Here is a 24,451-nt window from a genome sequence, read left to right on the forward strand (position 1 = left end):
TTTAATACGTGAGATACCTAAATTTATTTGAATAAACAGTTGCTGTACTTAAGGTATATTACATTGTTAGAATACTCTGTAGATTCTTGAACATTATAACCCAATATTCAAAATGGACCTCAAAATCCTGGTGGTTGGGAAACTCCTATGTATACATTCAACACTGTTGCAGGGTAATGTAAATTTGCAAGCGACTCTCAAAACGCCATGACATGGCACCCACACACTAGCAACTTTCGGCCTTGCTTTTCCTCCTTCAATGACGTTGCTGTGTGAGTGCGTTGCACTTTTTTATCTCTCTCCACAATTTATTGTTTTGTTTTGTCAATGTTGGTACCAAGATAGCTTAAAATGGTGGGCATAATTGGTTTTAAATTAGATGAGAATAAAATACATAGAAAAAAAGATATTTTATTGTTCAATTTACAAAAAAAAAACATACATTATATTTTAGAGATAAAGTCCACTAGTTGATAGTATTGTTTGAGCTTGAAACATTCTTAAAATATGCACCAAATTCACGATCAGTAGTGTTGACCTAGTTTCCAGAGTACTTAGTTGACCTAACAGACCAAGACCATCGTCAGTTTTTAAAAGCCTCTGCTGTCAAAATCGAAAGCAGTCGTTTGTCGTTTCAGTTGTGCGCGTTTTTCAGTTACAAAAAATTTAACATATTGGTGAAAAACATACGTTAGTTTTAGCTATTTTGTGCGTTTTAACAAAGTACCAAGCGATGGCCACCGCCGAACGTATGTACACGATGGATGACCTTCCGCAGCTGATTGATGGCGTCAGCTCGGAGAACGTCGTGGGAGTTACGCAGTACATTGTGAATATGATGTCCCACCCGGCCTATGGCAGCAGTTACCAATGGACGAAGGACGACTTCGAGCTCGGATGTGCCCTGGGACGGGGAAAATTCGGTCGTGTTTATCTGGCCCGTGAGAAACACACGAAATTCATGGTGGCAATGAAAGTTATGTTCAAATCCGAGCTTACCAAGGGCCGTGTCGAGAAGCAACTGCTACGTGAAATAGAGATTCAGTCACGCTTGAAGTAAGTACCTCAAATAGCCTTGACCAACTGTATTGCTTAAGCTGTCTGGTTATTGTATATTAGCTATACCTTATTATTATTATTATTATTATTTATTTGCTTTTATATTTAACATAACGTACAATGACCACTTACTATCCATTACTGAGATTTGGCTTTACCTTACAACAGTGACATAAACAAAAAATTATACATAACGAATTAGGGCCAAACATTGAAAGTTAACGAATAAGGAAAAATGTACAAAAAAAACCTTCGAATTTGCTTAAATAGCTATACCTTATAAATTTGAATAACGAAAGATTATAAAACAACGCTGTTTGTAATAGCGATTATGATTTTTTAAGAAGACAGTTTTTAGACTTTCTTAACTGAAACAAAGCGTGCTTCTCAATTCTGTGTTCTATGAAGACATCCAAAGTTAATAATTAATAGTTTTCCTTGTAAATTTATCATTTTTCATTCGTACAGGACAAAAATGATTGGGACAGGCAAAATTTGCAGAAAAAAAAACTAGCTGAAAACCGTTCATATCAGTTTCTGATTTGGGTTTTCTGGTGGCCAAATGATCATAAACACTCGCGGACATAAAACAATTAAACTTTAATAGAGAGATTCACTTAACAGCGTAAACTGATTAAACATCGTGATCACCAAGGCAATCTTTGATTATTAGAATAATCATTTTCATTTACAAAATCATGAAATATTTCAAATAAGCATAAAATCATGGCTTACGCAGCAATTTAATCTGTTTAGTGAGTACCCTTATAGGAGGCAATCAGTGAAGTACTAGATTGAAAGTAGTGAGCTGGATTTTAGTATGGTGAGATGATCAATGGGGCACGTTCGGTGTAGTACTAGATTTGTAGTAATGAGCTGAATTTTAGTATGGTGAGAAGGTCAATTCTCCGTTTCTGCAAAGAAATGGTGCAAAAAGCGTGGGTATTATGATTTCTTGCCTAATTTGATGCTGTTTGAGCAAAACTTTGGATAACTATGTTGTTTATGTTACAAGAAATGGAGAAAACAACAACAAATTTTGATGCTATTTGAGCAAAAGTTTGGGTAACTGTGATGTTGTATTATTTATTTCTTGCAACTTCAACAACACAGTTACCTAAACTTTTGCTCAAACAACATAAAATTGGATATGAAATCATATAACCCACGCTGTTTGCACCATTTCATTGCAGAAATGGAGAATCGATCATCTCACCATACAAAAATCCACCTCACTACTTTCAATCTAGTACTTCACTGATTGCCTCCTATTGAAACGAAGTGATGCGCCGCGCGAGCTGCCTCGCGCTGCTGATGCTTATTTGCACCCGATCCCGTTGGGCTTTGTTGGTCGACAACAACGGGAGCACAACAATAAAAACTTACACGCCCCACCGTAGCATCGTCATGATGCATATTGAATCTATCATGCGAGCTACAGGGCTGTGATTATTATTATTATTATTTTTCTTTATTATCGAGATTTTCAGCCCTCGGCTGGTTCATCTCGTATTAACAGAAAAAGGGGATTGGTTGGGATAGTGGAAACCTGATTTAGAATCAGGGGGAAAGGGGCTGACAATGTTCAGAAGTAAATCCAATTTTCTATTCTATTGATGCTTTCGAAAAAACTCTATCACTTTTTGATGTTCAGCGATGTCGATGTCCATGTCGGGGTCCTTTTGTTAAATCACTATATCGTATCATAAAGTTTGGCCTCTTTTAAAAAAACTAAGTAACGCTGTTTGTTTGATTTTGTCCTGGCTGAGTGCTGTCTGAATGCAGGTTATACCGTGTTTCGTCCGCAGTTGCTCTAGAGTAGGGCAGTTGACTATAAAATGTTCCACGGAATTATGGACGCTGCACGTGTCACATGAGATTCTGAACTCGCCTCGTCCGGCCATATTATGAGAGAGTCTGGTGTGACCCGTGCGTAGTCGAGAGAGGACTACTTGGTCTCTTCTGGGTGGTAAGTCTTCCCAGCGCTCAACGATCGATTTGATTTTTCTGGTGAAGCTTGTTCGGTCTCGAAGCCAACAGTGGGACCAGGTATCCCATATCAACTTCTTAACCCACATTCTTACGTCATCTGCCGGCGTTTTTGGAGTTAGCAGGCGACTTTGTCTCCCACGATCTGCTAGTAAATCCGCTTCCTCATTACCCACTATACCACAATGACCTGGTACCCACATAAAGGTTATGTCCCTTCCTGGCTCGTCCAAAGTTCGTTGAATCGATTGTATGAAGGGATGTTTGTTTGTTGGGGATTTGATGGCTTCCAATGCACTAGCTGAATCAGTTACCACCAATATTGGAGTTGAGCTCGTTTCAGTTACTGCTCGGAAGATAGCTGCTGCCTCAGCCGTAAAAACGGAACAGATGTTTGGGAGTTTGTGTGATTCGATGATACTCTTTCCGTAGATTCCAGCACCCACCAGGTTATCCTTCTTCGATCCATCCGTAAACCTAACGTCCGCACGAGCATATTTTGTTCGGATGCGTGCTTTGAAACAGGCCTGTACTTGGTAAGGAGTGGCATTTTTCCTAAATTGGTTTTTGATATAATTGTCAATGTATGGATCCCTTGCCATCCAGCTTCTTGGCCCGACGCGGTGGACCCTAGCCACCGGGGGAAGCCGGGAATTGGCCACCGTTTCTAGGATCCGATTGGCTTGCTCAGGAAGGAAGCCAGCGAACCCGTTACGTGAGTTGCGTTCCAGAAAACCAATTGCTCGGTTGCAAAGTATAGAGGCTAGCTTGAAAACGAGAGGCAGTATTCCTGCTTCCGAGCATGCTGCATGAGCTGGCGTAGAAGGTAACAATCCTGAGACTATTCTGATGCTTTTGTTGAAAATCGGTTCTAGTATTCGGAGAAGTTCGTCAGACGCGCGGCTGGTGATTTCGATTCCGTACAGGATTCTGCTTCCTATGATAGCGTCGGCCACACGGATCATCGTAGTCCGATCACTTCGTGTTCGTCGTCCAGATATTGCTCTGATTAAACCCAATCTATTTTCGCAGTTTTCTTTGACATTTTTGAAATGTTTTTGGAAATTGAGTTTGCGATCTAACGTAACTCCTAGTACTTTCAGAGTCATTCGCATTGGTATTGGGATCCCATTGATTATCACCGGGTTTCTTGGTGGTTTATGGTTGGACTTACAAATGTGCAATCGTGCACACTTCTCTGCTGCTATGTCAAAGCCATTTCGAGATGCCCACCTGGCGACCGCGGATACGGCCGCTTGTAATTTTCTGCGGATCAACTTTGGGTGCTTCCCCACTACCAACAACAATATGTCGTCGGCATACACCAGAATGAAAACGCCCGCTGGTAGCCCCACAAAGACATCATTCATAGCGACGAGAAACAATGTCACGGCTACAACGGAACCCTGGGGTACTCCGGTTTCTTCATGGACCGTCTTTGACCGGTGATTCCCGATAGCGACCTGAAAAGTGTGACCCGATAGGTAATTCCGCAAGAATTGTAGCATATTGCCGGTGATGTTCCAGTCAGCCAATTGTCTGAGTACACCGGGCATCCAGGCCCTATTGTATGCTTTGGCCAAGTCTAAGGACGCTAGTTCAACGTGTAGATCCTGCTTCAGAGCATCGTCCAATATCTGTCCCAATGCTGTCAGGTACGTGCCGGTGCCGTATGCCGAGGATCAAGCTTCTTACCAGTGTTGAGAAATTCGACCAGTCGACGGTTTACCAAGCGTTCCATCACTTTAGCTAAACAACTGGTCAGGGTAATTGGCCGGAAGTTGTTTACCGTATTGGTTGATCCGGAACCTTTCGGAATTGGAACTACTAATCCATGTTTCCATTCTTCTGGGAAAGATCCATTGGTCCATTCCTTATTAATAGCTGCGAGAAGGTGACGCTTACCACATAACGACAGATTCTTCAGCATTGGGTATCCTATGTCGTCGGGACCCGCTGATTTTCCTCTGGCTTTTCGGAGAGCAAATACGAGTTCTTTCATTGAAAAAGGAATGTTGAAGTCTTGTCCCTGGTCTGGTGGTATGCTGAAATTTTCGATTGCAGTTGCAGCAAACGGATGTCGATCTAGGAAGGTTTTATTGTAGCGCTCCATGCAGTGTTGGTAAAAACTCAAATTCTCAAATCTCATGGTTGAGTTGTTTCACGCGCGATTCTTGACTCGCCAAACTCACCGCCGGAAAAATCATGCATGAGTTGACTCGTGATTTCACTCATTGCTTTATTTCTTGGTTTTGTTATTATTTACATCGAAGCTTTTAGGTTTGCAGGATAGAACAAAAGCATATCTAGCGTACAACACCAAAGAATGTCGTTCAAATTGATTTGAATTCGTTTTACAAGCAAGCGAGATTTCGGCGCTTGACTCGTGAGAGCAAGATTTTGCATGAAAAACTCGCACGTGAGAAAACGATTCAGAATCGCGCGCGAGTTTGCTCACGCAGGAGCGGTTCATGAGCGTGCTTTGAGTGTGAGTTTACCAACACTGGCTCCATGGACGAAGCGTCCTTGAAATAATCAGCCAAGGCATCTGCGATGATTACTGGATCTCTCGTGACGGTGTTATTGACTTTCAGAGCAATGCCCTTAGGCCTCCTCTTACCTTGCAGACTGTTGAATCTGCTCCAAATCTCAGTCGCAGATTGGTTGTCGTTGATTCCGTCCAGGAACTTACTCCAGGATTTCTCTTTTTCCTCCCGTATCACTTGACGACAGCTATTACGGGCCTCGTGATACCGGTTTATGGCATCTTTTTTTTTTGGACTTTCATCGGGAATTCGTTTGCAGGCTCTGAGCGCTTTGCGGCGCATTTTGATCGCTTTTTTGGCTTCGTCCGACCACCAAAGTAAAGCTCGTCGTCCAGCATTAGGGCTAGTTCTTGGTATCGAGTTCGTCGCCGCACTATTAAGTATGGAGGTGAGGTTCGCTGTATCCGATGAGGAAGATTCGTTGAGCTTATCATCTACTATTTCTTGAAAGTTCGTCCAGTTCGCTTCATCATATTTCCATCTAGGGCGTCTTGACGTTTCCGGTGAAATGCTGTCGGTGAAAGACAACCGTATTGGGTAGTGGTCGCTTCCATGCAGATCTGAATCCACAGCCCAGAAGAATCGGTTGCCGTGGCGCGACGAAATCAATGAGATGTCGATGGCCGATACAGTTTTCCCGCGCATGAAAGTGGGTGAACCATCATTGAGCAGAAGTAGCTGATGTTTATTAGCGACGTTCAGGATGTTTGAGCCACGAGAGCAATTTTTACTACTTCCCCAAGCATGGTGGTGGCTATTGGCGTCACCCATGAGCACCATCGGTTCTGGGATTGCTGCAACTATCTTTTCCAGTTCCATTTTAAAGTTTGTCAATTTTCCGTTCGGCAAGTAGAAGGATACGACCGACACAGGAAACGGCCATGACAAGCGTACAGCTATGACTGGTAGTTCGGAATCGAGATGGATCTCATCGGCTGGTATTTCTGTTGCTATTCCCAAAGCAACAGATCGGTAAGAGTTGGTACCTCCTTTTGTATACCATCTGAATCTATTTCCAAGGGTCTTATTCATTGCGTCTGGTGTTGCTCGGTGAATTTCCTGCAGGGCAAGGACTGTTGGGTTTAGTTTGCGAACCAGCATCTCTAAGCCTGGGAGGTTGTGGAAAAAACCATTCATATTCCACTGTACAGCAAAAATTTGGTCACCGACCACCGGTGCCGGGGATGCACGATTTGCAGAAACAGGCCCCATCAAGGACCCATTGAACGAAGGTTCCGGTGAAGGGTTCGCCACTGGCAGAGATGATAGTGTTGCGTTAAGGACAGGATTTTGATGCTGTACGTTCGTAGGATTTTCCGGGGCAGTTTGACAGCCGTTTGCCGATTTTGTCAGAGCTCCACCAAGCAATGGGACCGGCAAGAATATCGTATTCGGTAGGGAGTTGGCTAGTCTGGAACTAGCGCATGATGAGCATCCGGGCAGTATAACGGCGCGGGTGCCGTAGCGTTTACGATGCAAGATGTCATAAAGATGCGCATTCGTAGCCTCCAGGCCAAGCGGAGGAAAGAAAGGATTTTCTCCCACTGGGATGTTGACTACGTTTTGTTTAGATGTTGCCGTTCTAGGACTTTCTGGTACAAAAAAGGGGCCGGGTGCGGACCCCAACAGAGCTCCACCAGGCACAGGTCCCGGTGTGGGACCCAGGCAAGGCAGAGATGAAGAAGCCGCAGGCTTACGATTCCGGAGTTTCGGAGTTACCATGCTGGCAGATGATCTAGGCTGCACACGGAAGCGACAAGATCTTGCTGGGTTTCGTCTGGGTGGTTTCTTGGTTCCATCGTTGTCCTTCGGGGAATCTGGCGTCCCGATCTTCACCCCCTGTGCACTAGCAGGACTAGAGTGTCCGGTATCCAAAATCTTGCTTCCCTCGTTGTCCTTAGGGGAATAGGATGTGAGTCCCTTTTGCGTCCCTCTTCCAACCCTGGCCGAGCGCCAGAGGTTGTTCGCTGGTTCCGCTACGACCAAGACTTCCGCACCAACGGGGCCCTGGCTACTCGGACAGTATGTTGGGAATCCCGGGGAATAGGTGCTATAACCCTTGTGCGTCCCGGCAACAACAGTTACGCCAGAATGCCGGAGGTTATCCGCTAGTTCCGGTTGGGGTGTAACGTCCGCACTAACGGGGCCCCGACTATTCATGGCCCCTGTTGTCGTTGTGTTCTGCGGGTTTTCTTCTTCTGGAGGTTCTGTAGTAGTTATCGTGGTTTGCTCAGTCAACTCTTGGTTTTCCACTGACTCAACGCTATATTGCGGAGTGAAAATGGTAATAGAAGATAAATCTCAATTTGATTAGGTCGTTAGGACTGAGGAGAACTGAGCATGAGCGTTTTTATTTCACTATGTACTTCGTTGGCCTCCTCTCTTGCGGTTTTTATTTTTCCGCTTGGAGTCGGTGGCTGGGCTGTTGGAGTCACCTGATTGGCAACTGTGATCCGAGGCTGAATGGACCCTTTTGGTAGGGTTGGAGTTGTGAGTAACGTTCGATGTTTCTGTCTTCTTGGAAAGGGCCGAGGTCATGCTGTGGTCTGATAAATTACCGTCGTTCAACTGGTCGTTTGTCGGTTGTCTTTGGTTCTTCGATGCTACGTTGGATATCCAATTTGTGACCCGTTCGGCGACTTGGGGATCTAGGTTCGGCGATTTTGTGGCAGAGTGCTCCGAGGAGGATTGGGAGGCTGTTGTTTCAATTTGTTCATGCGCTTCGGTATGATCGACGACCGTTGGTGTGTCCTGTTCGCTGGGTGCTTTCTGGCTGCCACGGAGCTGAGAAATGATACGACTTTGCCGTAGAATGTGCCTGTCTTTAACTGCAAGTGCATCTTGCAGGTTTTCACCGTCTCAGTGAGGGCAGCAACCTGTTTGATGAGCTCCCCAATGGTGCCATGCTCTTTCACTGTTTCGATGCGATTGCTCATGGTGTAATTCTGCAGAGCTTGTTCCATTTCAGCCATCCTTGTTTCTCTCGCTCCGGCATCTGTCTGTAGCTTCTTGATTGTATCTTGCAGTTCTGCAATTCCGGTATCCTTGCTGGCATTGACGACTCCAGAGAAGGTACCACTGCTTCGGCTGGCTCCTTGGCGGGCTCCGTATTCTCTACGGGCTTGCGGGTACGAGATGTCCATGTCCACTCGAATTTGCTGAATGGCCATTTCTTTTTCGTACACCGGACACTTGCGACTCGAAACAGGATGGTCGGCTGTCCGACAATGTTTGCAGGATGGTGCCTCTGTGCATTGGTATCTAGGTCTCTGACCGATGTCATCAGTCCTTTTTTCCGGGTTTCCTCCATCAGCATTAGCAGCTTCTTGATCTTCCGGGTGGGCTTTGCTGCAGCGACCACATATTCGTTGCGAACTGGTGCACCGTTTACCACTGTGCCCGTATTCCCAACAGCGGAAGCATAACATTGGAGACGGATAATATTTACGGGTTTTGCACCGAGACCATCCAAAATCAACATGATCCGGAATAACGGTGCCCCTTATCGTAAGTACTATTGTGGCTGTATTCTCACGCTTGCCATCCGGAGTACGGCGAGTAATCCTTTTCACTTCCTTGACTCCCTGGTTTGCAAGTTGTTCAACTAGGTAGCTATCGGTCAGTCCTGTGGAGTCGTGATTTGTCACAACGCACTTCCTCTGGTTCAGAAAGGGGTGTTCTGTGATCCGGATTGGAGTGCTGTCCTGTAGCTGTGTCATACGGAGCAATCGATTCACTTGTTCCTGACTCCTTACTTTCAACACGTAGGACAAGCCTCTGTTCTCTTTGAAGGCCCCAAAAATGGGACCTCCAATAGCCTTTTCGACAGATAGGCGGAGAAGAAAGGGGTCTTGTGGCATCACACCAGCGGTTGACTCCATTTTCAGGTACTGAAGTTGGCCTGCGGTACCTGTCGGGTCCATGTAATCCGGTAATAATGGACCTGTGTAGTCGCCATTCATTCGATTTCCCATACTGCCAAGACCACCACCGGGGCCCCCTGGATCCCCTGGATGGAGTGGTCGGCCATTAGCCAGCAATATGCCGGCTGGCCAGGGAAAAACAGTTCACGTTTTTTGGTCTGTCGCGCACCGGTTGGGAAACACTGATGTATACTTGGAGAAAAAAACGTCACTTCAGCTACTTCAACACCTCGATTTTTTTTTTACTGTTCGGTAAAAACTGTTTGTTCTTTTTTAGTCACTGGTTTCTATTCGGGTTACCACACACAACGGCGAAGGCCAACGCCAAACAATGCGATGATGGTTTGTTGGTATCAGCGAAGCCGCACGTGAGAAGCACTTCAGACACTGTTTTTGCTAATTTTTCACCGAATTTGATCGGATTTTCAGTGCAGACACTAGCCCACCTTAATCACTGAACGATTGATTCACTTTCCAGGAAAAAAGATCGCGAAAGAACACTATAGATATCGATATGTCGAGCGCGCACGATGTTGGTACTATTACCAAAGGTGACCCGAGCAAAACTGAGGGCTGTGATGTTATATCCATTTTGGTACACAACACATAGTGTTTAGGGTCTGTTCCAATTGGAGAATCAAAATTAATTTTCACTTAAACTTGACAGTTCGATAATTATTTCCTTAGGAGAACTGTCAAGTTTAAGTTTTTTTTATTCTTTATTAAAGTGATTTTCCTCCGTAGGAGGGTTCATCACTAGTCAGATTAACCATCTTATCCTATTTCAGAGAGGTAAGTTAACCAAAATTACCCCTTCCCGCTTTATCTTTTAGAGGTTACTACACAAGCAAGACAACAAATTTGAAGAAAACTAACAAAGCAACATTAATAACTAGAGTGCGCAACGGTTTTCGAGTTCCTCCTCGAATTGACTACTCGATCTTGAACGATCAAATCTTATTGAAGAGTCCAGTAGTTTTGAGGAAATCGGATAAAGCTTTCACAGCTGCTGGATCGTCGCTAAGTGTATCCCGGAGATGCCATGAAGTTGCCTGGAAGACTCATATTCCGGACAAACGCAAAGTACATGCTCTGCCGTCACGTGTACATTACATATTGGACACTGTATCCGGAATGGGCGGCCACCCATATTGTATGACAGCCTAGAGTGACCTGTCCGCAATCGGGAAATGTTTTGCTGATCCTTATGTGAGCGAGTATCCTTCCAAGCTTCGATTGATTCCTTCACTTTCCGCAAATGATGACTTCTCATGCTATTCCATTCGGTTTGCCATCGTCTTCGAAACGTGAAAACGAGCCAACGTTTGAGCTCGAGAAAAGGAACGTCAACAGAATATCGGGGGCAGGAATGACTGGTACCAGCAAGAGAATCGGCTGAGACGTTTCCAGGTATTCCACAATGGCCGGGAATCCAAGCGAAATTTGTAGATCTCGGTGTATTTTTGATGATTGCTTGAATCCATGGGTGATCGGGGGTCTCAGACTGCAAAGCAGAAATAACGCTGGCAGAGTCGGATAGAATCAACACGGGACGATCGGCAGGGGTTGTTGCGGCTATAAGAATCGCGGCTGCCTCGGCGAAAAAAAAAGAACACTGGGGTGGCATGCTGTAACTGAACGAAACATCTCCGGATACTCCAATTCCGACTCCCCGATTGGAGAGAGATCCATCTGTGAATCGTCAAGTTTAAGTGTCGGACTGTCAAATTTAAGTAAAAATTAATTTTAATTCGCCAATTGGAACAGACCCTAAGCCTTTACCTTTAAACCTTTACCTTTGTCGCGGCATATCATCAATGATGCGTACCAGATAGTATTATATTGTCGTCGCGGTTGAAACCCGAAGTTTCCCCACACCCGACAATCGAATTTTCTCAAAATCCATACGTGATACCTAACGTCGGACGTAGTGCGCTGGATAGCGGACCTGGCCCTCTATCCAGCGCGCTGTGCCCGACGTACGTCCGACACACGATTTGGGAGATACATCGATTTTCGCGTGTCAAAAATTCCGATTTTCAACTGCACGAACAATATGCAAGTTTAATTGTATGATCATAGCATGTGGGTTAAACTCTGAAAAAAGCGTTTTGCAAGACATTCTTCATAGATCTAAAAAAGTCTGCAGTAGAGAAACCATAAAAAATCCGAGAATAATTGGAAAAAAATCTAGCGATGATTTCATCAAAGATATACCAACAGAATTGCAAATTGTTTGAGACTTGAGTAGATAAACACTTGACTAGAAAATTCTAAACAGATTTCTGGGTTGAAAATCCCTGAAAAGTATTTGAAAAATTTCAGATATATCAAGATGATAACGTATGTAACGAAGGGTTGTGCTACTTTTCCCCGAATGTCGGTTCCCCGAAAGTCGTTTCCCCCGAACGCCGTTTCCCCGAATGATACTTTTCCCCGAATGACACATTTCCCAGAATCATATCCTTTATTTTATAGGCGGTTCTTTCAAGTTTTATTGTTACTCAGACTTGTTATATCCGTTCTGTGAACGCACTCTATCAAATGAGAGAAGAGTTCTGATGTGATCTGCAATTGGGTTGTTTACACACCAAACGCTTTCAGCAATATTTTGCTGAATTTTGCCGAACTGAAGGGTCCAGCAAATTTTTTTGCTGAACTTTCAGCAAAGTTTGCTGAATTTCAGCAAAACGTTGCTGGTGATCAGCTAAGTTTACTGAACAAATCAGCAAATTTTGCTGAATTTCAGTAAAATTTTTGCTGAAACTTTCAGCAAGGCAAAATTCAGCAAAATTTTGCTGAAACCCTCAATCGATTTTTGGTGTGTAGTGAATAAAATATTGCTATTTTCTATAGCCTAATCGAAAGAGCTCATTTTTCTGAGCATAATGTGATTTTATTGTATTCCAATACTTTTGTTTTGATGGTTAAATTAACAAAACAATTTTAATTTTCGTGGATAGAATGACAGTTCAATCGACCCGAACAAAAAAAATTCCCCATACAAACTTTAAATGCATTTTAAAAATAGTTCCCGGACTCCAAAAATTATGAAATTTTGGATTTCGAATAAATTTTGGGCGGAGAATCTGATTATGAAATAATCCGGATACCCCTAAAGAACCCAATTACAATAATAAAGCTCAGTTGATTTACAACTGCCAACCAAACCACTATGGCTTTTCATTTCGTTGCGTATTTCTTCCTCTATTGTTCTCTCCCCGCAACCCGAGTTGTGAATTGTTACAGTGGCGTACGAGGATGAAAATTTGCCATCAGAATGATGGTTTGGCCACCGATTCCTCATTTTTGTTTTTTGGTTTGGACGCGTGCTTTTGTTTAGTACAATTTATAAGAACAACGATTTTCTGTTTTTTGTGCAATGTAGTGCGTGAATTGTTTTGGTTATTTTATCAGTGTACAGTAGATTGTTTTATTGATTACGCGTGATTTTGTGTAAAAGATTTATATTTTTTTGCATCGCTTTGTTCGTGTTTTTTCCGCGTAATTTTTGTATTGTGTATGGTACTTTTTTGTATACGGTGTACGATATAGTTTGCACAGCGGCATCTCTGTTTTTTTTTTGGTTCAGGAGATTGATATCGAAATTGCATTTTTTCCCTGACGAAATTTTTTTACACTGTGACTAATTGCATTAGAACAAACTCTATTTATCATAGAACATTTTTTTAATAGGCCATTTTGAATCGCATATGATTCGTCTTTGTCCAGCAAGTCTGCTGTTGACTTTTATTTGCCTTTGTTTGTTCTATTTTTGTTTGCTCCTTTTACTAATGATGAGCATGAGTACCGAGGATTTTCTCAGCAGTAGAACGATTTTTGAGTCACCGATTTGAATGCTGAGCTAATATTGAGCATGAGTACCCTAGTAATCCTACATTATAGAGATCTGCGGAGGCGGCCATTGTAAGCCAATCGTGCAGAAAGAACTGTCAAAGTGTGAGCCAAATGAACAGGCTGATCGTTCGTAAGAAGGCGTCGATTGAACGGTATTGCAATCCGAACTAAATAAATTACAATTATTTATTTTTAATATCGAGAAATTGACGGTATATGTAAGTTTAGTAAAAAGATAGAATTTAATTAATTCTGCTTTCAAAAGCTCAAGCTTATGACGAAACTTTTGTTGCTGCACTTCTCGAAAAAACTTTCATTGCTGCTTCTTGCTTCATTTCTGCCGATATGTTTAGCTTAACACTTTGCAATAAATTTCAGATTTCATCGATTGCTCCGCTATTTTTTTCAAAATTTTGAAAAAAAAATCTACCATAATTAGAAAATGTAAACAAAACAACTTGAACCACTACGAAGTCACGCACAAAGTTTGAACATCTAGCTTTGCAGCAAGTGTTGGCAGCTGATGTAAACAAAATGAACAGCGTTGCTAAATCGACATATGTAACTTCCGCTTATCTCTATGTAGAGGATTTCTAGAGTACCCGACCCCGAGATGTTTCTCAGCATCAGCGCAACGCCGACGTTGCCGACTCGAACGTGATCGTCGCATTTTCAGCTTCAAAATCGGCGGTGAGAAATAGGTATGGAAATCCGACAAACATGTTGACATTGAATGGTGAGAAGACCAAGAACACGATAAGTGCATACCAACAGAATTATCGATGCAGCAAATGGTTTCTTGTTGGTTGTGAAAGAACATCTAGTCAAGCCGGAGATCGTCATCCATGCTGCAACCGACTTGCTTCGACGCCGAAGGAAGGTGGAGAGCGATGGTGCTATATTGTTCTTCTTCGGATGTGCAGTTTGTGCTGATGAGATACATGCTTCAATGTATACCACTCTTGTATTCTTGTGTTATCACTGTAGGGTGGTTGCACCAAACACGGAGTGTGTCAAGATTAGAATATCGTTGTGTACATTTTACAGTGATAGTTCAAGGGTGTAATGTTATTTTATGAACTTGCTAAAGCATAATAGCTTTTGTACTAGTACTACGTTATTGTATTTGATTTAGGCACTGTATATTTAATTGAAATGAAGTTATTGATTGTTAATTACACCTATTTTACTTCGATTTAACGTGAACATTGATTAGTGTATCAGTTAAGAAGATGAGCATTTTGTGATTAAAAAGCTGTCAAGATCCAGCGTTCAGAATTGTAATTGTATATGTATAAGTTATCTCTGTTTATGTTCGTATGTGTTAACTAGGGTGTAGGAGTTGTTATATCCGTTCTGTGAACGCACTCTATCAAATGAGAGAAGAGTTATGATGTGATCTGCAATTACAATAATAAAGCTCAGTTGATTTACAACTGCCAACCAAACCACTATGGCTTTTCATTTCGTTGCGTATTTCTTCCTCTATTGTTCTCTCCCCGCAACCCGAGTTGTGAGTTGTTACAAGATTCAGAAACAGTGTCCAATGCTCTCCGTTTAAAAAGTGATTCAAGTGCAGTGCTCCTGTTTGGAGATTTCAATCAACGTAATCTGACTTGGCTATTGAGCTCTGGCCATGCTTTTGTCGATCCACTCAACTCCAAAATATCCATATCCAGTCAAATTCTTCTTGACAATATGGCGTTTCGTGGTCTGCGACAATGAAATGTGATCCGGAATTGCAATAATCAAATACTAGACCTAGTATTTAGTAGTGATTCCAGTATGACCAATGGATTTGCTTCGTTAGCGGCAGAACAGGTTGTCCCTCCTGATTGCCATCATCCAGCTCTTGATATCTCTATGCAGTTGATGCCTCCCGTAAGTTTCTTTGACGACATTGATCTTTCGGAACGTGATTATCGCCATGGTGATTTTGATACTTTGAATTATCTTCTGTCGCAAGTCGATTGGTCCAAAGTTTACCGCTGTGTGGATGTAACAGCTTTTAACGAAATTCTCCATACCTTTATTGTTGAAACAGTCCCGTTAGTCAGACCTCCAAGGAAACCAGTCTGGTCTAATCGGCATCTTCGTGATCTCCGACAGCGACGTTATAAGCTGCTCCAACGCTACAATTCTCGAAAGTGTCCGTTTATTAAACGCCAGTTGGATGAGGCTACTCGTATTTACCGCGGATACAATCGACGTTTGCATAAAAGCTACGTCGTAAAATTCACTGGTTTCCGAGACATGACAGTTCAAAAATAATTTGACTAAAAAATAGTGTTTTGCGAGAACCATTCTATCTTCGCGAAAGATTAACCAATCGAGCTCAAAATTGTACCAATGATGCACATATAGTAATGAAACAAACAGTCAAAATTTGAGAATTTTTTATGCAATCTATGAAAAGTTACAGCGTTTTGAACTTTTTTGCGAGAACATTTTGGCCACCCCCTGAACTTGTAGGGTAGAAGCTTCAGTTTTGGCCAGCCCGGAGTTTTGGCCATAGTGCGGTATTCAGCCTGTTACGATCTAAATCGGCATAAATTTATTTTTAACTAGTAGAATCTAATATAATATGATGATTACAGCTGTGAAAACCATACATATTGATTAAAAACTGGAAGAAAAAAATATTTTTTCTTAAAAAATCAGCTCCCATATATCTATTTTGGCCAGGGTGCTTCTAATTTGGCCACTCCCATAAGAAATACACGTGATTGGCCAAAATAGAAACCAAAGCTGAGAATATGGCCAAAACTGCGGCAATGCTTCTATTTTGGCCAGTGCCACTTTTAATACGAAAATCAAGTATTGGCTTGATTTCTGCATTTTTCTAATAAAGTATAGATCGAAACCTTTCAATGTGTTGGTTGTTTTTATTGGATTATTGGCTATTTTTTTAAAAATGATTTCCCTTAGACTGGCCAAAACCGGTGCCCGCACCCTATATGTACTGCAAAGTTTGAAACTAGGAAAGTGGAACCATCTCGGCAGGGGTCCTATTTTGGGCACTTTTCTGCTATAACTCAGCCAATTCTGAACCAATTGATACAATTTTTGGAACGCGATGAGACACGTATAGTATCTAGTGTACAAATTCTCAAGTCAGATAATTTCAATTTCCTGAAACTTGGTCGTATAATTCAGCTTGGTTGGGAAGGATTTGAGGCCAATTTCAACGGCTGAGTTCAACAGCTTTCAAAAATACCCCCATGACGAAAAGAACAAAACTGCCGAAAATACACAATTTCCCCTATACACGCAGAAAAAAGCATGGTAAAATCAAAAATATTTCAGGTAAACTCAAATAAATTGTCAATTTGTTCTGGCAACAAAAATACAGTCAGGTCTTTTTTTACGCGGTTTTAATTTACGCGGCCGCGTAAATGAAAACTCCATACAAAAAAAAAAATCATCGTCTTATTTTTGCATGATTCGTCGAGAAATGGTGAGACTTTTTTTACGCGGTTTTTTGAATTTTGAACTGAGTTTTTTTTTTACGCGGTACGTATCCCCCGCGTAAAAAAAACCTGACTGTAAAACTGTTTGGAGCAAATCGAACGTCACATTTGAAGCAAATTCAATCCATTTTTGAAACAAACATGTATCTTCTGACTGGTTATGTTAGAAACAAATGTAAAATTTTTTGTTTTTTTTTTGTGGCAGGTCGGCCCTACGGAAATATTTGTTTTCCAATCAAATTTACAAAATTATTTTCTTCTCTAGGAAAATCCACTTCCCGCGTGGCACTTTCAATGCCAACATCATGTAGATAACATACGCTCCCGAAATCAATGGGATTTCGTGGAAACTTTTGGTGAAACTTGCCTTTTTTGCAAGAGGAAATCTTGTTTGGTGATGCAGCTGGAACTTGAGAGTTTTGTTTATGTTCTCGACGGCGGAATGGGGGGCTCTTCAATGTGAATTGTAGAAATCAATATGTAATTGAGTTTGTTTTAAAAATAATATTTTAGTTTTAAATATTTTATCAGTTTACCGAATAAACATGAATATTTTTGTTTCAAACGAACGAAATTTGTCTCCGTGTATGCCGCAGAAAAAAACAGATAAGTAAAACATCTTAAACCTTCCATTTTTCAGACACCCTCACATTCTTCGGTTGTACACCTGGTTCCATGATGAACGCCGCATATACTTGGCACTGGAATTGGCTTCTCAGGGTGAACTGTACAAGCATCTGAAAGCAGCACCGAACGGGCGATTCAATGAACAGCGGTCAGCTAAATACACCTATCAGGTTGCAGACGCATTGAACTATTGTCATGCCAACAATGTCATCCATCGTGATCTAAAACCGGAAAACATTCTACTAACGGACGACGATAACGTGAAACTGGCCGATTTCGGCTGGTCTGCGCACACGAATTCGAATCGGAGGAAAACCATGTGCGGAACCTTGGATTATTTGCCGCCAGAGATGGTGGATGGCAAAATATATGATGATTCCGTAGATCAGTGGTGCTTAGGAATTTTGTGTTACGAGTTTTTGGTTGGTTATCCACCATTCGAGTCGGAAACAACGGAGGCCACGTATGACAAGATTCGGCGTTTGGAAGTTGACTATCCTCGGTTCATGACTTCAGGTGCTAAAGATCTGATCTCTAAACTACTCAAAAAGCCAAGCAGTTCCCGAATTACACTTGTTGATGTTATGAAGCACTACTGGATCAAGGAAAATATGGGAAAGTAGTTAGGTGATTTTTGCTCATTCATTTTGTACTCTTATTAATATATGTAATGCAGTTTATATTTTCGAAAATAAATGTAACAATTTTAATCTCTTAATATTTTGTCCAAACAGAAACCAATGCTCAAACATCTTGTTTGACTCGATCGAATTTTCATTAGTGTCAAACTGATGTTGTTTCTTGAGTTCTTTCCTTGTCAAATAGGACGTAGTGGGCTGAGCAGCGAATCTGCCCCTCTATCCAGCGCACTTTGCCCGACGCACGGCTTGGGAGAAAAATCAATTTTCGCTTGTCAAAAATTCCGATTTTCAATTGCATGAACAATACCTACTACTGCCGTAAAAAAGCTTATTCGTTTAAATTCACATCCACTTTTTTGAGATGCGGTGCACACCCTGATAAAAATATACAATAAAATCGCCATAAACTTCCATTGAATAATGATAAAGTTGATTGTTCAACAACAAATCATATTGTGTACGTATTTTCCTGCTGAAAATTATGTATTGGAACTACAATATGTGCACAATAAAATGAATGGCACTAGAGCAGTGCTTCCCAAACTGTGCGCCGCGGCGCCCTGGTGCGCCGTGAACTTGTCGCTGGTGCGCCGCAGGCTCTTGAGCCAAAACAAAGAAAAATAATTTGGGAAAATCTTTTTTGTTTGAAACTTGAAAGTGTTGCTCCAAAATTGATCCCAATTTCCGAATATTCTATTCAATTTCTGGTACCCTCTTAAAACATTTATTTTAAAATTTCCGAGGTTAAAAGAAGTTTTAAAGTTTTTGGAGTTTTGAAATATATTTAATAAGATTCTTAAAGAGATTATTGAATTTCCAATTATTCAGTTGAGTTTTTGATTCTACGAACAACAACTTGTAATGAAAAGTAAAAATTTCAAAAATCATATTAAAGTTATTTCAAGAATAATTTTTGCCAGTGTCCCGGTGTGTATGTTGTATCCTGTTTTTCGAAATGATGCAAATTGTCGGTTTCGTGCAAGTAGGCCACGTCTCAAAATCGGTTATTTTTGAGACCTTGATGGAAAACTATGTTACTTTTGATCGCATTAAGACCCGTTTTAAAAATCTCGAAGAAACGTAAGCTTCAGACATTTTTTTTATCCAAAACTCATGTAAAAGATAGCCTTTCGCCTTCAAGCTTTTCTCAAGGCTTGGTAATGAATGATCCATCATCAGCCTGGTCTTAAATGTTTGTATCTAACTTTGCAAAAATTGTCTGCAGTACATTCTTAACTAACCATCTTTGGAGTTTTCTTAGATTTTCATGAAATTATATCACATCAATTTAATTCACCCAGAATAATCAAAGTATTGCAACAGTTTGACTGTTTTTGGTTAGGAATAATCAGCTTGTTTTAAATGTAGATGTTTTTGTAATATTTGTTTAGTTAGTCCTATAAATAAATATGACATTTGAAATATAACAAATATTTATGTAATCTTTAAGCTTTTTTTTTCCGAAAAAAAACATGTTGAGAAACTGTATTTTTTATTTTGAGAAATCATGGTACTAAAAATTTTCTGTAAGAAGGTGTTGGTGCGCCGCAACATTTTCGAAAATTTCAAAAGGCGCCGCGATAGAAAAAATTTGGGAACCTCTGCACTAGAGATTTCAATAATAAAAACACCATAAATAGAATGGTAGTTGACTTGAATTTGCTCCAGAAAATTTGGATTTTTTATGGTAAAGATACATAACAACCCCCATTTTCTATTGTAAAAGTGACATTTACAATACATGCTATGGTGGAAAACCATAGGGTCTGTTGTTACTCCATCGTTTTAAACAATTGAAATCATGGTAACTACCATTCATTTTAGCGTGTTGTAACAATACATTCTGTTGTATCTCTATGATCTTTTTTATCAGGGCATGGGCCACAGTATGGGACACGCTTGTATGGAAAAAATAAATCCTCGCTCCAGTCGACTTTTTAGATCCCATATGAACTGTACAAAATTTCAGCGCAATCGGCGAAACTATAATTTAGCGCAAGCGGTTCAATGTTTTCATAGGATTATGAGAAAAGTTACACTTTCAAACAAAAAATCCCAGAGGTCATCCCTTGTCTCCTTAATTCAAATCGATCAATGCTTCTTGTAGAAACATCATGAAACTTTCCTTCGAAGACCGCAAAACAAACAAGTGCAAAACTACAAAGTGCATCAATATTCGCCTCTTGCTTTATTTATCCACTGCTGTTAATTTTTCACACCACTGCTCAGCTTCACCGCAAAATGTAAATAAAGAAAGTGACGTCACCCAAACCATCGGAATAGCAACTCTGTGCCAGATTTGAATGGGTCCCCTAATGTAGAAACTCATCGCCAATCTCATGTCGCGTCCTTATTTTTCATTCCCGCTTAGATACCACCGGTGTGAACATGGGGTCTGTGTCATTTGGCATAAGGTCACTTGGCATTAAGACATTTGGTATAATGAACACTTGGCATAATGAAGAAGGGTGCATTTCGGTTATGCCAAATGTCCCGCTCCCGTGAACATGAGTCCCTATTTAGGGCCCGGAAATAGGGATAGGGACGCCCGTGGCGATGCTCTATTAACGGTAAATGGAGCACAGTGCGTAAATAAATTAACGCTTGTGCGCATCGGGTCTTATCGTCCTGAAAACCGTTTGCCCTTGCCTCTTTCAGAAACTATTTACTCAAGAAACAAACTGCTACGAGAGTAATTTTTAATATATTTTATTTCGATATATTTCAACAAAGTTTATATTTGCTCCTGAGGCCTTTACACGCATCGTTTCCCGACTTCTTATCTCTATCGCTGTGAAACCCACGCTTCTTCATCTTGGTCGGTCTACATTTGCTCAGCTCCTGCGCTTATCACCAAGTCTTTTTCTTCGACTTTTTTTTTTCTTGGGAGACTTCTTTTTCTTCCTCGCCTTATTCTGGCTGAGCCTTGAGAAATTCCATTATGAGGTCATGCAATTCCTTCTTGCGGTCGGACAGGTCACACTTGAGGTTGGTCTCCAGTTGTTGGCGCACCGTCTTGGCGGTCATTTCTTCCAGATTGGCATCCTTCAGAATGACGGCAATTTGCCGGCGGAGTTCGTCAGTATTTATGTTTGGTCCGACCTTAATGGGCATTTTTACAGCTTCTCTTTTCTAGCGATAATCTGCAAAAACCTGAGACAAAAACTATTCTTTCTTCCGCTGAACTGGTCTTGTCTTGGGAGGGACTGATGCGATGTGCGATGTGGATTTTTCCCGATGTGGATTTACCCGCACGCAAAAACGGCTACGCTCAAAAATGTGTTCGGCCAGCACATTTTTAGTAAATATCCATGCCGCACATAGAATGTGTTAACACATTTTTTAATCAGCTCGTGCACTCACATGAGCATGTATTTTGCAATAATTTCGGTATGGCAACCTCACTGGGTTTTTATAAACCACCTTCAAATTACCGTAAAATATTGATATCTTGCAATAATGTGAGGGTGCGAGCATTTTTGAAAAATGTGCGTTTGCAACACATTCTCTGTGCGGCATGGATGTTTACTAAAAATGAGATTTTATTTTAGGGTACGGCCAGAGTGGAACGGTGGAACCGTCTTTCGACGCGATGCGGATTTCCCATACGATTTGACAGCTCCTTATTATTGATTGTTATTCCTTTGCGTGCAAATTTCCGCGTCGTTCCGCGTGACGCGCCCACTCTGGCCGGCACTAGTAATCCTACATTATAGAGATCTGCGGAGGCGGCCATTGTAAGCCAATCGTGCAGAAAGAACTGTCAAAGTGTGAGCCAAATGAACAGGCTGATCGTTCGTAAGAAGGCGTCGATTGAACGGTATTGCAATCCGAACTAAATAAATTAAAATTATTTATTTTTAATATCGAGAAATTGACGGTATATGTAAGTTTAGTAAAAAGATAGAATTTAATTAATTCTGCTTTCAAAAGCTCAAGCTTATGACGAAACTTTTGTTGCTGCACTTCTCGAAAAAACTTTCATTGCTGCTTCTTGCTTTAGTTCTGCCGATATGTTTAGCTTAACACTTTGCAATAAATTTCAGATTTCATCGATTGCTCCGCTATTTTTTTCAAAATTTTGAAAAAAAAAATTCTATCATAATTAGAAAATGTAAACAAAACAACTTGAACCACTACGAAGTCACGCACAAAGTTTGAACATCTAGCTTTGTAGCAAGTGTTGGCAGCTGATGCAAACAAAATGAACAGCGTTGCCGAATCGACATATGTAACTTCCGCTTATCTCTATGTAGAGGATTTCTAGCCGGCACCTTATGCCTGGTTTAGATAGTGCAAGTGACTTGATTCAAGTCAATATTTAGAAAATGCTCAATGAGCCATTTTACGAGACGTTTCGGATCAGCTGATCGCTCATTTCATGAATGAAAATTTGACAGGAGGTTGCGCCCAAGCCCGTGAGTGTTAATATCAATATCAACACTGTTGTCGTTTCGTAAAATACACTATTGAATGCGAATTGGGTTCTTTAGGGGTATCCAGATTATTTAATAATCGGATTCTCCGCCTAAAAATTAGTCGAAATTCAAAATTTCATAATTTTTGGACTCCGGGAACTATTTTTAAAATGCATTTAAAGTTTGTATGGGATTTTTTTTTGTTCGGGTCAAACCAGGCCCATGACACGGCCTATATCAATGCATTGGAATCATGGTAGACAGGATGTCCTGGGCGCTAATAAATAGCGCCCACCGTCAAATGCGAAAACATCAACAATTTTTTGTTTAACGTTTATTTTGGTTTGTTGATCAGTTTTCGGAATCATTTTTTCCACCGCTTATGATCACAAAACACTTCAAATTTGAGTTCAAGCGAGTTAACTCGCTTTAATGTTAATGTACGGTAAGAGGAGCATGCGATTAGTTGAATAAAGCAACCCAACAAACACGCATTGTGAATGTGATTTCGTGTGTGGCTCACAACATCAAACAAAAGCTGCGTTTGTTGATTACACGCTCGTTTCAATTTGCACGAATATGAGTATAAGGCAGTTAGATGTTGGCTACGATAAATTTCATTGATGCCAGGGGCCTGGGTCAAACTGTCATTCTATCCTCGGAAATAAAAACTGTTTTTTATTTACCCATCAAAACAAAGGTATTGGGATCCAATAAAATCACGTTATACTCAGAAAAATGGCTATAGAATTATTTATAGAATTATAAATTAGGCTATAGAAAATAGCAATATTTTATTCACTAAACGTCTCACATGAGCAATTCTCTTGACTTGAACGAAAGTTGAACATGTTGAACTTTTTCATTTAAGTCAAACGAAACCGTCTCACTTATGCCCCGTCTAAACCCGCGATTCATGTGAGCTGAATTCAAGTCATCTGTCAGTGAGATGAATCAATTCAGTTTGCTTCCCTGATAAAAAGTATCATAAAAATACGATAAATTTCATTGTCACAACACCATTTTTTCGAAAAATATTCACCATTAAACATATTGTAATTTACACAACACACTCACCATCACCCCTATTGTTCTATACCATTCGGCGAATGGTAAATGGCACTTTTACAATAAAAAATGGTGGTCGTTATGTATCTTAACCATAAAATTTTGAGAAAATTTTCATACACTTTTTCGCGAAAAACAATAGAATGTATTGTGTTTTTATGAGACATTTTTAGGGCAATTTTCAAAAGATAACAATATATCTTAATGTTTTTTCATTGTTCTTACAATACAAATACAATTAATTGAATGGCGTCAAATGAATCGTTGTTACAATAAAAATACAATAATATTTGTTGTTATTTGTAAGCAGTTTTCGCTTTTGAAAATCCATAGAATTTATATTTCCCGCTAACATTTATATCCAGCATTTACGAGCACTAACGTCCGCCAGAATGATATGCACATTTTATGATAAGAATCAAACACTCTGATGTCTGTCTGGTATGTATTGCTTGGCAGCTGTTGATAAGATCTATCTTCAATCTTTTCAAATAACTGCCAAATATCACAAGTCAGACCTCAGGTAGTATGATCCATACCATAAATCGTTCACAATTCATGTGGCCATTAGTATCTGTAAATGCTGGAGAAAAATGTTACCGAGAAATATGAATTCTTTGGTTTTTCAAAGGCGAAATATGTTTACATAAGAACAAATATTATTGCATGTTTATTTTAACATCGGTTCAATTGACCCCATTAAACTAATTGTATTTGTATTGTTATCAATGGCAGTTTACTATTTACTAGATTCCTTTAATTTATTGGAAAACATTAGAAAAATCATTGTTCATCTTTTTCTTGTCTTAACATCCTCACTTGGCTAAACCTGCTTTTCAGCTATTTTCTATA

At 40.7% G+C, this 24,451-nt stretch overlaps 1 protein-coding gene across 1 annotated transcript; it reads left to right on the forward strand.

The window, feature by feature from the left end:
- Positions 1-590: 590 nt before the first annotated feature.
- LOC109423204 (aurora kinase B) lies at positions 591-18,182 on the forward strand. The gene is made up of 2 exons (XM_029852101.2): positions 591-1,056; positions 17,486-18,182. The coding sequence occupies exons 1-2, from the start codon at positions 734-736 to the stop codon at positions 18,093-18,095; spliced, it is 933 nt and encodes a 310-aa protein (XP_029707961.1). The 5' UTR covers positions 591-733; the 3' UTR covers positions 18,096-18,182.
- The last annotated feature ends 6,269 nt before the right edge of the window (positions 18,183-24,451 follow it).

This window comes from Aedes albopictus, chromosome 1 (genome assembly GCF_035046485.1).
Source record: "Aedes albopictus strain Foshan chromosome 1, AalbF5, whole genome shotgun sequence".
Taxonomy (NCBI): domain Eukaryota; kingdom Metazoa; phylum Arthropoda; class Insecta; order Diptera; family Culicidae; genus Aedes; species Aedes albopictus.

Coding starts and splice junctions, on each gene's coding strand:
- LOC109423204 (XM_029852101.2), top strand. CDS start 734: ATGGCCACCGCCGAACGTATGTACACGATGGATGACCTTCCGCAGCTG. Junction 1,057..17,485: donor GAGATTCAGTCACGCTTGAA/GTAAGTACCTCA, acceptor TCCATTTTTCAG/ACACCCTCACATTCTTCGGT.